Genomic DNA, 11,953 nt, shown 5'->3' with positions numbered 1-11,953 from the left:
TGTGCCACCCTCCTGCCCAGGGCATTGGGCACAGATCTGCACCGCCCTGCAGGGACACAGCTCTGGGCACGGAGAACTTGCAGCCTGAGCAGGAGCAAGGTGGGACACAGCAGGGCTGGAGCAGAGCACACGGTGCAGGGCCAGGGTGGAGGCACCACACGTTTGCCGTGTGCATCCCGCAGGCTCCAAAGCTACGGAAAGAAGAACAATCGCGTGAGATGAAAATAAAGAGACTTTTCACAAAACACGCCCTTGAGTACAGATTTTACACTCAGTTAAGTTCACTGTGAAAGGGTTTCCCACTCATTATATACCGGATTTCATACACGTATCAAGAATAAATGTAAATTGCTTAGAATCCAGTGTTTTATGTGAACCTGTAAATAACATCCCTCTGCATGTCCGTGCCTCTAACTCTGCAGCTTTGGGCTGCTGGGTGAGAACCTGTAATCTGGGAATGGACTGAACAGGAAAACTGGGCTGATCACATTCACTGGGCTGGCATGAGAGGAATAAACATGTCAATTAATACAAGGGAACTCTCTTTTCACCACTTACACAAAAAAAACCCCACGGCTAAAAGAAGCAAAGAGCAATTCTCCGTGTCTCCACAGCTTGTCGCTCTCTCACTCCACAATGCCAGATACTTCCCAGCTTCAGGAAGCACTGAGGTCACAGGCACAGGGAGGCAGAACTCAGGATGCTGCCCTAGGACCTGTGCTGGACAGCCCAGCACATCACACAACCCGCAGCAACAGGAGGCAGGAATTAATCCCGCTGCCCCACTTGGTCCCAGACCCCTTGGATTGCTCAGGCAGCTCCAAGTGGGAGTTGCTCCATCCCAGATGTTACATTACACTGTCAGAGCTCCTTCCCCTCCACCCTCTGCACTTAAACACAAGCACAAACTGAGTGCAGGAAGAGCAGAATTTTCAATCAGCGTAAGTTTACCGAGTCCAAACTGTTTAAAGTTAAAGTTTATTTGTATTCTTTGTAGGAATATCAATAAAAGTCCTCAAATGTATCTATATCTGTACATATTACAAGAACCTTCAAAAATTATTCACAGAACAAAAATAAATCTTCTTTAGAACAAACCCAGGCAATGAAATGCAGAAATGGATCTCAGAGACCAAACAGTCCAGTGCTATGAGCATAAAAATATGCCTTGAAAAACAAGTTTATTCCTTTTTAAGGTGTACTTTGTTGAAATAAAAAATAAATTATTTAGAGCTATCACTGTAAAACAGTTCTGTGTAGTAACACTCTTATTAAGGCCCTTGAGACAGAAAGTCTATTTTTACAGGTAGGATTCCTGGCAGGCATGGTCTGTAAGGACATGCTCACTCTCCTGGGAGTTAACTTACTGTGGAGAAGCAAACACCTAAAAACATTGGCCTAAATTTAACCCTTTTTCCTCTGGCAGACTCAGCTGGATACCTGTGTCTGACCAAGCCAATCACTGATGGAAATACATTTTGTGGTCCAACCCGGACAGGAATTGTTTTCCAGGAAACAACACAGACATTTGTGCAGAACACAAGCAGAATTCACACATACAGGGAAGTATTGCTGACACATCCCACGGGCATGGCTGGACAACTGATGGACTTCAAGTCAAAAGTTGGTGGGCTTAAGCAAGCATTAAAACATGAGATTAATATATCATGAGAAATAAAAACAAGCTAAGCCAACCCAAAGCAAATGCATGTACATAAAATAAACCCCATTTCTCGGAGGATTTATTAGATGGATAAAGAATTTGTTAGTGAATACACCTCATACTCTCTAACTAGAAAGTACACACATCCCTTTCCAGGCTCCTGTAGATCCCCTGCCTGAGTTATGCCACTGGAGAGGAACGTGGCAAAATGTGTAGCTGCATGAATCTGTGCTTTTATGCATAGCTGCCCATTTCTGACACAGCAGGGAAAAAACAGCTTGTAATTCCTGGATGTGAAATCTATTTCCCTTAAAAAAAAAAAGGTCTGAATTCCTAGAGTTGCAAAGCACAGGGATTTACAGGATGCTGCCCCTAGGCTGTGCTCCCTCTGTCCTCTTAGTGCCTATCCCATGTCACTCTGGCCATCTCTCACACACTCTTGCAGACACCACACAGTGTGCCAAGAGGCCACACACAAGAGGCTGCTCGGCTTCCCTGAGCACTCAGAAGCCTGGGTGGCTTTGAGGTTGGGGAAGAATCCTCCTGGAAAGGTACTAACATGGCCAGCACTGACCGAGACGCCAGGATGGGGCAACTTTCCTGTTCAGTCTGAGGAATACACGAGTATTCCTTCCTCCTACAGGCTATTCCATTTTTCCTACCCTCCTTCATCTGTTTCCTTGCACAGGATTAGACACAGCCCAGTGCCTTTGCTCAGAGTACAAACCCAAACCCAGCGTCTGTCACGCTCCCCATCGCACACATCACACTATTCCCTCCCTCGCTGCTGCAGAACCCACTGGCTACGAGACTAAACCCAAACGTGCTCAGGCCCAGGCAGGGCTCCTGCTCCCGAGCAGACACGTGGTTTAGTGCCACTTGAATTTTTATCAGTCTGGACGAAATAGGAACTGGCATTTTCACATATTGTCAGCTTGAGGCGGCTGAAAATTCCTCTGGAAAGCTGCTCGGTAACAAACCAGGAGAGACAGCTGCCAGGAGCAGAGAGTTTTGTGCTGCAGCTGATCAATTCTAGTCTTGCAACACTGAGTCTGCAACCCTCACCCCCTCTGGGGTCAGCAGGCAGCATCTCCTTGATGGCTGGACTTGGAGGAGAACACTTTGCACCTCGGGGGAGAAACTGGAATAGGAGAGAAACAACCAGCCCAGCAACGAGCTGTGAGGACCACACTGATGGGTCAGACTCTTTTAGAGTCGCTACTTTTTCCTACAAGCTTGAGAAACACACAGAAGGTACATTGTTAGAGTGATGCACGACTGAAACAGGTGATCAGACCTCACCAAAACAAATGGATCTTGGGGCAGGGATCATTTCCCCTCTAAAAATCCAGGCTGAAATGCTGCCCCTATTGCATTTCGCTGCAGAAACCAAAGTGGACACCTCAGACAGAGCCTTCAGCATCAAACCACACAACTCAGCCAGCCCCTCTGCCAGTACCAGGGCGCTGGGGAGCACAAGTGAAAGGCATTTCCCCATTTAATGCCAGACTCACACTCCCAGAACAACACATCTGCTTCTGCCTCATTCTATCAGTGCAGATCAGCTGTTTTCACGCCTCGGTCACAGCACACCCCACTATCTGCACTCTGCAACAAGTCAGCAACGCACATGCCCATCCCAAAAGGCTACTTCTGGGAACATGTTTCCCGTGCTGCAGCTGTGCAATTCCAGCACACAGCTGTGGGGAGATGCAGCTCCCACAGAAACACTCCACAAACAGGGGGTTGCAAAGGTTTTGTGTCAAAGAGCCACTCACACGACAGGTTAATACAGACTCGAGAGGCTTCTACGGCCGTGAGACATGAAGGAAGGAAGGAGGAACTTAAAGGCACAGTTTGAGGAAGAAAATATCACAGGTCAGCAAGGACCTAGAGCTGGAAGACAGTTTGGAAAGTATGGAAAAGTAAACACTGCTGAGCAAATGCAGAGCACAACCCCCGGTGTGTCTGTGCTGACCCCAAGCAAGCCAGGGCCGCTCCTCGGCCTTCAGCACCAAGTCACAGCCCAGCAGCCAGAACAGCTTTGATCTCAAAGAACCCAGCACTGAACACCAACCCCAACTGGCTGCAGACTAGTGAGCTCTAGAAGGCCTTGCCAGGATTGATCCACACCCATCCTACAGAGCAGGACACAGGGTCTCTGCATGGATGCACAGTCACGGAACACGCTGGGGTGACAATGGTAACTCAAGTACACAAGCATCAGGCACAGAAGTTACACACTGCACCACCAGCTGCATTAACCACAGAGATTCATTCATTTCCAAAAAAAAAACCCCAGCAAACCTGACAACCAAATCTGGGTCTTAGTATTGTGCCAATAATTCATGTGCAAGAAACTGGCTTAGGAACTCCTGCATTTTTCATGACACATCCCACACCCAGGCACCTCTCGAGCTTTTGTCTCCAACTCGAGTAAACTTTTCCAATTTCCACAACATGTGTGAGTGGTTAATCACACTCCTTATCAGTACATTTCTGTAATTCAAAATTTCAATTGCTGCTCCAATAAGTTTATTTACTGTGAGTTTGGGGGCCAGAAATGCACAGCAAAAACTGGAAGTGAAGATTCACGTGCTATTACGTGACTCCAGAAACTGGGGCTTTAAAAAAAAAAAACCCCTCTCAGATTAACTATTGTGGCATTTGATGAAATCATGAGAATTGACAATACAAAGTCATTTCCTGCTCACCTGCTGCAGGTTGTGAATGTCACTGTTTCCCAGGAGAAGGTCACTTTGGAATGATATCCCATTCACACACAGCCTGTAAGCATGCTTCTATGAAATGCAACTGGAAGGAATTGGAGACAAAAGCTTAGTCAAAACTCCTCAAGGAAAACTGGTGTCTACAGAACTCAAAAAAAAAAAAAAAATCATTCCTTTAAAGTATCCAGAGAAGGAAAATTTCAGTGGAAACAGAAGATCACACCTTTAATTGGAACTAGACTGGCTAAGCAAGTGGCTGAAACACTGAAAATGAGCGAGAGTTAAAATACAGAAATCCTCTAGAAAAAGGGAATTTTGCATATGGAATCTCCTGTGCTGGGCACGGGCACCCTTGGATTAGCCCTTTCCGAGAGCATTAACCTGGTTGTTCCGGATGGAGTGCAGAGAGGGAATTCAGGGTGCTGCTGCACAGTGTGTACAGTGGGGACTGGCTAGAAATTGTTAAAAAAGTATTTACAGGTCTGTAAATTCTCCAAACAGAAAATATAAAACTGCATTAGTAAAAAAAGAAAAAGAAATAATCCTACCAGGAAATCCTGCAGATTCCCTCTGTCTGACGGGAAGCCTGACTGTGCAAATGCAAGGAAACCAGGTTGCTGCTCCCACTTTGTACCTTGTCAAAATCATCAGAAAGACTGTTTTTTTTCTGGAGTCCTATTGAAAGCAGGTACAGGACACAGCAAGAGTCAGTTTTCTTGCTAAAATGTTTGCTATCAAGTTTGCGTTCAGTTAAAGAGCAGCTGGGGAAGAGGGGAATGAACCCAGCCGATGAGTTTTCCTATGGAATCCATTCCATTCCACTCCTGTCCTCCTATCAGCCAGCTGCTGTCTCAGGTACTCCACTGCTCACCTCTCTCACCCACAACACACACACACACACACACACTCCCCTCTTCCTCCTCCCAGGACTGCAGTGCTTTCAACAAGAGAAAAACATAATAATAATAATAATAATAATAAAAAAAATAGCAATAATTAAAAAAATCTACAGTATTCACCTCCTTTTGGTATTTTACATTGGCATTTTCTGTACACGACCCAAGAGCTCCCTCTATTTACACAGTGATCCGGAAGGACTTGTTCTCGGGAGCCTGGTTCTCCTGGCCCTGAGTGGGGAATCAAAGCCCACCCTTCAGACTCGGTTTTCCAATTTTATTAAACTGAAAAAAAAATGTACAATACTTTATTAAATGTACAATACTATCTTAAAACGATTTTAAATACAATTTCTTTAAATACAATCTTAAAACGACTTTAGAATAATTTTAGAACAATTTTTTTTTTCTTTTCTTCCCCAAACAGTACAGTTTTTAAACAATACAATTTCCAATGTACAGAACTATGTACAACAACGACAGCGGGGAGTGGGGGTGGTGGTGTCTTGAGTCTGCTCGGTCTCGGAGCGGGTGGGCAGCACCGGGGGGGGGGGCAGGTCAGAAGCTGCTGTTCTTGAATTCACCATTCTCCGTGATGGAAAGCTTGGGGGGGTTCCCATTCCGGACGTGCATGGTGTAGCGCTCCTTCACCTGCGTCAGGGCGCTCATCAGCCGCGTGTTGGCCGAGTCCAGGAACACGATCCGCTTCTCCTGCAACAGACACCCCACAGCGTCAGAGCTCCCCCACGCACCCGGCGGCCTCGGCGGGGAGCGGCCCCCGGGGGGTTCATGCGAGGGAGGGCAGCTGGGCACCATTCCCCGGTGAAATGGGCTGCCTGCCTCTTTCTGTTTTCCGGGGGTGCCACGGGCTCCGCTCCGGCCCTCCTGGACTTCTGGCGCGACAGCGAGTCCCGGTTACATCGGTGAATTGATCCAGCCACGGGGGCTCCACCCAGCCAGCGGGATTTTGCCACAGGGGAGCCGGAGTGGGTGTGTGTGTGTGTTGGTGTTAATAAAAACGACAGCCAATTTAAATATTGTTTTTAAAACTGGGTCAGAAAAACAGAAACAGGCAGCAGAAAACAAAAAGTGGTGGGGGGTTTCGTCTGGCAGAGAAAACAAGTGGTATCTACCGGCCGTAGCCTCTGTATTTTGGATGGAGTGTGCTCAAGAGTAAACTCATGGGATGCTTGAAACAAATAAATAACAATAAAAAAAAAAAGCGGATAACGGCAGGCCTGCGGTGACGGTGCAACAGCAACACAGAGAAGCAGCAGCCAAAAGCTAACGCTCAGGGGTTATTGGAGGTGAGGGGGACAGGGCAGAGTGGGTGGGGGGAGATGCCATCGACAGAACACAAAGAACAAACACGGAACACGCTGCTCCTAGACCCATTCCAGCTCAGGGGGCTCCCAGGCTCCACGAATCCGTGTGCCCGGTTAGATTCTCCTTGCACAGAAGGTGCCAGCCTCCACCTTCAGCAGACAGCTCCAGGATGGGGGCTAAATTTATATAACCCATCACCAGCCCCAGCCTGTTGACAGTGGGGTATCTGCAGTGGGATACAGCACCGGAGGGACAAGCCAGACAGTCGGTGGCACAATCAGAAATGACAATTTTCATCTTTCCTAAAAAAGTAATAACAGTGCAGCCACAGAAAGCAGCACTAGAGTCAGCAGAGAGGTAACTGTGCTCTCCATGCTACCAACTGATTGGCTTTTGTACTTTGAGAAGGGAGAATGCCTAATTTACTCGACTGAAATAAGCTGTGTGCAGGAACTCTTCCCAGTCCAGCCCATTGAGAAACAAAATGGAGGGGGAAAAAACGATGCAGGGAAGGTACAAACATTAAGGAAGTTCAGACACAGTGCTCAGGAGACCCACGAGCTACCACAGGCCCTTGGGATTCAGATCTCAGCCCATCAGGGTGTGGTACAGCAATGCTTTTCTCAGCGGGCTCCCCCACAAGGTTAAGTGCTCAGGGGCAAAAACAAGGCAGAATTTAAGTCCTGCTTCTGTTAGGGCCCTGAAGAGACCAAGCTTTGTGTAAATAAACAGAAGAGGAAGCACAGGCACAGAGGCCTGCCCTGGCCCTCATCCTGATCCAGCTGATGGGAGCAGGGAGAACACAGAGCAGGGGAGTTACAGGCCTTTCCTCTCCTGTGCTGAAATGAACCCTGCAGAACACAACTGCCTCAGCAGGAACGTGGTCCTCAGCAAGGCAAAGCTCCTGCTCCTAAATTTCACCTGGAATGCATAATTTAGAATGAAAATATCTCTGTCTGAAAATTTTTCCGAAACATTTCTGCAGAATTTTCCCCAAGGGTTCAGAATAAAAGGCTGGTTTGTTTTCTGGCACCGCTGAGCTCTCACTGAGCTGGTCTGCAAAACAGCTGGAAATCTGCACTTGGGAAATCCATCTGAAGAGGATGAGCTTGGTGAGTAGAGGCATCTTCTCACTGAAAGGAAAATTAGATCTACCAGGCACATCTCTAACGTGCTCGGATCGGGCACAGGGAGCGGGAGGAGCTGGAATGGGTAGGAGGTCAGTGTGCTGGGCCAGGACTGGGTACTGCTCAGCTAGAGAACTGAGTGGGTTTACTTGCCTGTTGGAATTATCTCATCCCCATTTATGACCTGTAATTTAACACAGCGGAGATGTCACTCGCAATAGCAGCTGGGCCAGTACTCTTTTGCAGCTCCGCTGCTCCCAGGAGAGAGTTTAGCCAGACCTATCCCCTACTTGGTCAGAGACCCAGAGCCTGGAACCACCCGAGGTGCTGCTCAGGGTCAGGAGAACAGCTCATGTCCTGTGCCAGTGCCACCAAGCACAAAATCCCGGGTCAGTGCTGCCCGTGGCAGCCTTTAACTCTTCAGCCAGGTGTGATGGGCTGGGTTACAACTCCACGAATGTCATGTAAAAATAACCCTTTCCTTTTCTAGCCACTGAAGGAACCACAGACTAAGTAAAATCTTCCAAGCACAACTTCAAGGGATTGCTACAGAACCCAGCAAACGCCTGGGCTCCTCTGGCGAGTTTGTTCCGAATCTTTCACCACTTTCCTCCTCTGCTCAGGTACCCAAGAAAGGGCAATGACAACTACACTTCCCCCGTGGCCTGGCATGCCCATGACAGTGAAGCAGTTAAGGTTTGCTGGTGACCTTGCTTGTCCAAGAAAAAAAGAGTCAAATTAAAAGAGGAATCATTAATGCTGCTGGTTTGCTCCTGGTTTTTTTTTCCACAGTTTCCACCTCAGGTGATAAATGCCGCATCATTTTATGAAGTGCGATGGAGGATCACCCCCAGCCCTGAGGGTCTGAAGGTCTCACAAGTCAGCAGTGGCCCCTCTGACAGCTGGTGACACTGGGATCAGAGTGGTCCACGCTCCACCTTGCTAGTCCATAACCAACACTGAGGCTGGGAGCCTCCTGGCACGGACAGGTAACAACAGGAAGGGCAGGTTTCTTGCTCAGTCACAATCTCTCAAGTCTTCCCCTCCAAAACTCACTTTTTATGTTTGCTCAGTGCCCCTTCTACCTTCTGGAGGCAGTTGAAAAATGTGTCACCCCCTTGGGAATCCAGGCTGCTGTCTGGATCAGTTGCCACTCCATGTGTGGAACAGTGAGATGCCCTGACTGTTCCTACCTCCAAAAAAAACTGCCCAGCACATTCACATCTTTCAAAAAAAAATCTGCTATAAATATGTGTTACCAGGCTTTTAAAAACACAGCTTTTTGCTGCTTTATATTTTCCTCCAGTTCCACTCCATCTGAGTTCAAACATTTCTAATACCCCAGTGCCACCTTTAAACATGTTCAACAGCCTCAATAGAGGCTCCCCCTCCACCACTCTTTGTGTAGAGAAGCAACTTTCTGAAATAACTTGGGTTATTCCTGAAAAAATTATTAAGGAAAGTTTCCAGCTGGAACTCCTGAAAAGCCCAGAAGCAGGAAAGAGACCCTCCAAATGCAAATACCACAAATGTAACACGGCAGGCAGATACAAACCAGTCCCAGGTCCTGTTGTGGGATCAGCACAGACACAGAGGAAAAGCTGGAATGACCCCATAGGATACACCCACATGCACTGCCTGCTGGATCCCCTCCCCACAGCTGCCCTGGGGTGAGCAGGGCAGGCACTGCAGGTCTGTGGAAAATGGGCATTTCCCCAGGACTACCAGGGATGGCCAACTGGGGTGAAATGCCACACATGACATTCCCAGAGCAATGCTCTGTTGCAGCATTCTCTTTCCTTGACCCCACTGTCCAAAGCCATGCTTGGAGCTGGCACAGCTGAGATGCATGCACATGGCAGCTGAACTATGCTGGGGTGAGGCACAGCTTTCCCAGAGGTCCCAGGCCCACACTTGGAACAACATCTCCACAATGCACTGCTGTTCCTTTACTCCCCTGGAATCTCACAAAGCAGCAAAGGTTTTGGAGAAGTGATCAGTCCTGGGATTTGTTGCCAGGCTGCCTCAAAGCCCAGGTCAGGCAGGTCTGTATGAATTAAACACCCCAATTCTCTCCCAGAAGGCAGTAAGTGACACCAGGGGCTGACCCGGCTTGGGAGATAGGGAACAATGCTGGGGCAGGAGAGAGGGAGAATAAAGGGGTTCTACACACGAGTTCTTGGAGATCCCAAGCTCCTTACCTACCTGTGCATCAATGATTTTCTGCTTTGCATCAATGACAGCTTGCATCTCTGCGTGATCCTTTTTCAGCTCCTCTTCAACGGCCATGAGCCTGATGAGCAGAGAGGGACAAATTAGGACAGTTTAATACTATTCCCGAGTGTTTCAGGTACTCTGGCCTGTTGGTTTGACTTCTGTGCTTGTCCTGGCTCTGGCAAGGGAAGCAGGGAAGAATTCTGCTGCTCTCAGGAAAGATTATCTCTCCATCTGACACTCCCAATTGCTTAACCTTGTTATTCTCAGAATGGACACTGCCAAAACTGCAACTGCTCTGACAAACTGATCTCACATACAGATTCCAAACAAAGGAACAAAGATCTGCAATAAGTACAACAGAGACCAGGGTTACACAATTCCTAAACGTTTTCCTTTGCTCTCCTGACAATCTCAGGCAAGCTTCCCCACCTGCATCCCCCTTTCTTCACCTCTAAGACGGGATGGAGAGAACACGTGGCACAGGGGAGCCACTTGTCCTGCCCCACTCCCGAACTTCCCAAAGCCTCACCTGCTGATGATGCTTTTCATCTGGCTGTCCTTCTCCTCCTGCTGCCTGCGCAGTCTCTCCTCGCTGTCCTCCAGCCTAGACTTGTACTCCAGCAGCAGCTTCTGCATCTGCTGCTCCTGCACCAGGAGCCGCCGCTCGTACTCCTCCAGCCGGCGGCTGGACACCCGCAGGCGCTCCTTCAGCTTCGCTATCTCCTGCTCGTACTGCAGGGGGCAAGGAGGGTTACACTGTATTACTTTATAAATCAGATGCAAAGGAAAAGAAGAGATCAGGTCGTTGTAATGCTCTGCTGCTCTTAAGAGGATGCTGGGTTTTTTTGGAATGAGAAATAAGTTGATTGAAGTCAAGGAAGTGACAAGCAAACCTGGGGGCAACACAGAGAGGAACAGGGAGGCTCCCACTGGGCATCAAGCTGCTCCCACGCTGTGGGGTGTCACTCTGCAGCACAATTCGAGCAGTCGGGGGGCTCTGACATGGCTCTGACTCGTAACATCTCCTGTTACTCCAGATCTGAGCAGTTCCCAGACAGATGCTGCTAATGGCCTGTCAACTGGCCTGGGGTGCCCAAACCTACAAACCAGACTCACGCAGGACACAAATAATTCACTCTTCAGGACCTAACCAGGGCATGAAACCTCAGGTGAAGTCAGAGCAAACCAGAGCCTGTCAGGTTACCTGGCTGAGGTTTTGGTCTTCCATTTCTTGTCTCTGTGGACAATCACTTCTGCAATAGTGCCATGAATCTCAACATATTCCTTTGTTTTGGGTTCATTCACCTTTCTTAACAATCTTATGTTCCGGCTTCTTTGTCCACTGAATGTTCTTCTCCTCACTCCCTGTCTTCTCAAAATACCAAAACTCTTATACAACTTCATGCCCACAGCAGCATGTGGATGTAACTGTACTTGGAAAAAAATGGAATCTACTTCTGAAAAAACATATGCTTTAAAAAAACCAGATCATAAAGATTTCCATGCAGCCCAGAAACGTTGCACTACCTGGGTGACAGGCATTTGCCTCAGGGGAAGCCCAAGACAATATTTGACTGCAACTGCTGATGAAGGCTGAGCTGCATTTACCGAGCCCTGTGCAGTCGCTGAGCACATCCTAAGCTCTCCTCTGTCAGGTTAACAACCCTGATTTTTTTTTTTTTTACAGAGTTAATGATCACTAAAATGTTTTGCAAGCAGAGAAGAATGGCAGAATGTTGTAGCTGTAGCGCATAAATAAAAAATAATAAAAACTAATGACTTGAGCAGGATGTAATACACTCGGGCAGCGTGACTCACGATGCACTAGGTGCCAGATGTGATGTACAAGCTCAGCTCTGTCAGTTTGCTCCCATTTGACATGCTGCAGCCTGTAATCTGTGCTATGGGATGCTGTACTGCAGGAATGTGTGGCAGCATGTACAGCAGGAGCTCTGCCAATACAACCCGAGTGCAAACCCGTGACGCTGCGACAGC

General features: G+C 48.1%; 1 protein-coding gene across 4 annotated transcripts in view; it reads right to left on the bottom strand.

Annotated features, from left to right (window-relative positions):
• Positions 1-966: 966 nt before the first annotated feature.
• RASAL2 (RAS protein activator like 2) overlaps positions 967-11,953 on the bottom strand; it is a 106,669-nt gene continuing 95,682 nt past the window's right edge. For 3 of the 4 annotated variants that reach the window (XM_029962251.1, XM_018079118.2, XM_018079116.2), the window contains exons 14-17: positions 10,488-10,690; positions 9,947-10,034; positions 7,895-7,925; positions 967-5,999 (exon numbers count right to left, since the gene is read on the bottom strand). In XM_029962251.1, the coding sequence (XP_029818111.1) occupies positions 5,869-5,999; positions 7,895-7,925; positions 9,947-10,034; positions 10,488-10,690 (453 nt within the window). In that variant the 3' untranslated portion in view covers positions 967-5,868. The remainder of the gene's footprint in view (positions 6,000-7,894; positions 7,926-9,946; positions 10,035-10,487; positions 10,691-11,953) is intronic. The other variant, XM_029962252.1, reaches the window with a different exon arrangement.

The sequence above is a fragment of the Manacus vitellinus genome, unplaced genomic scaffold, assembly GCF_001715985.3.
Source record: "Manacus vitellinus isolate BGI_N305 unplaced genomic scaffold, ASM171598v3 scaffold_44_pilon, whole genome shotgun sequence".
NCBI lineage: Eukaryota > Metazoa > Chordata > Aves > Passeriformes > Pipridae > Manacus > Manacus vitellinus.
Note: the sequence above shows the minus strand (reverse complement) of the source record. Positions and strands in the feature narration are given on the sequence as shown.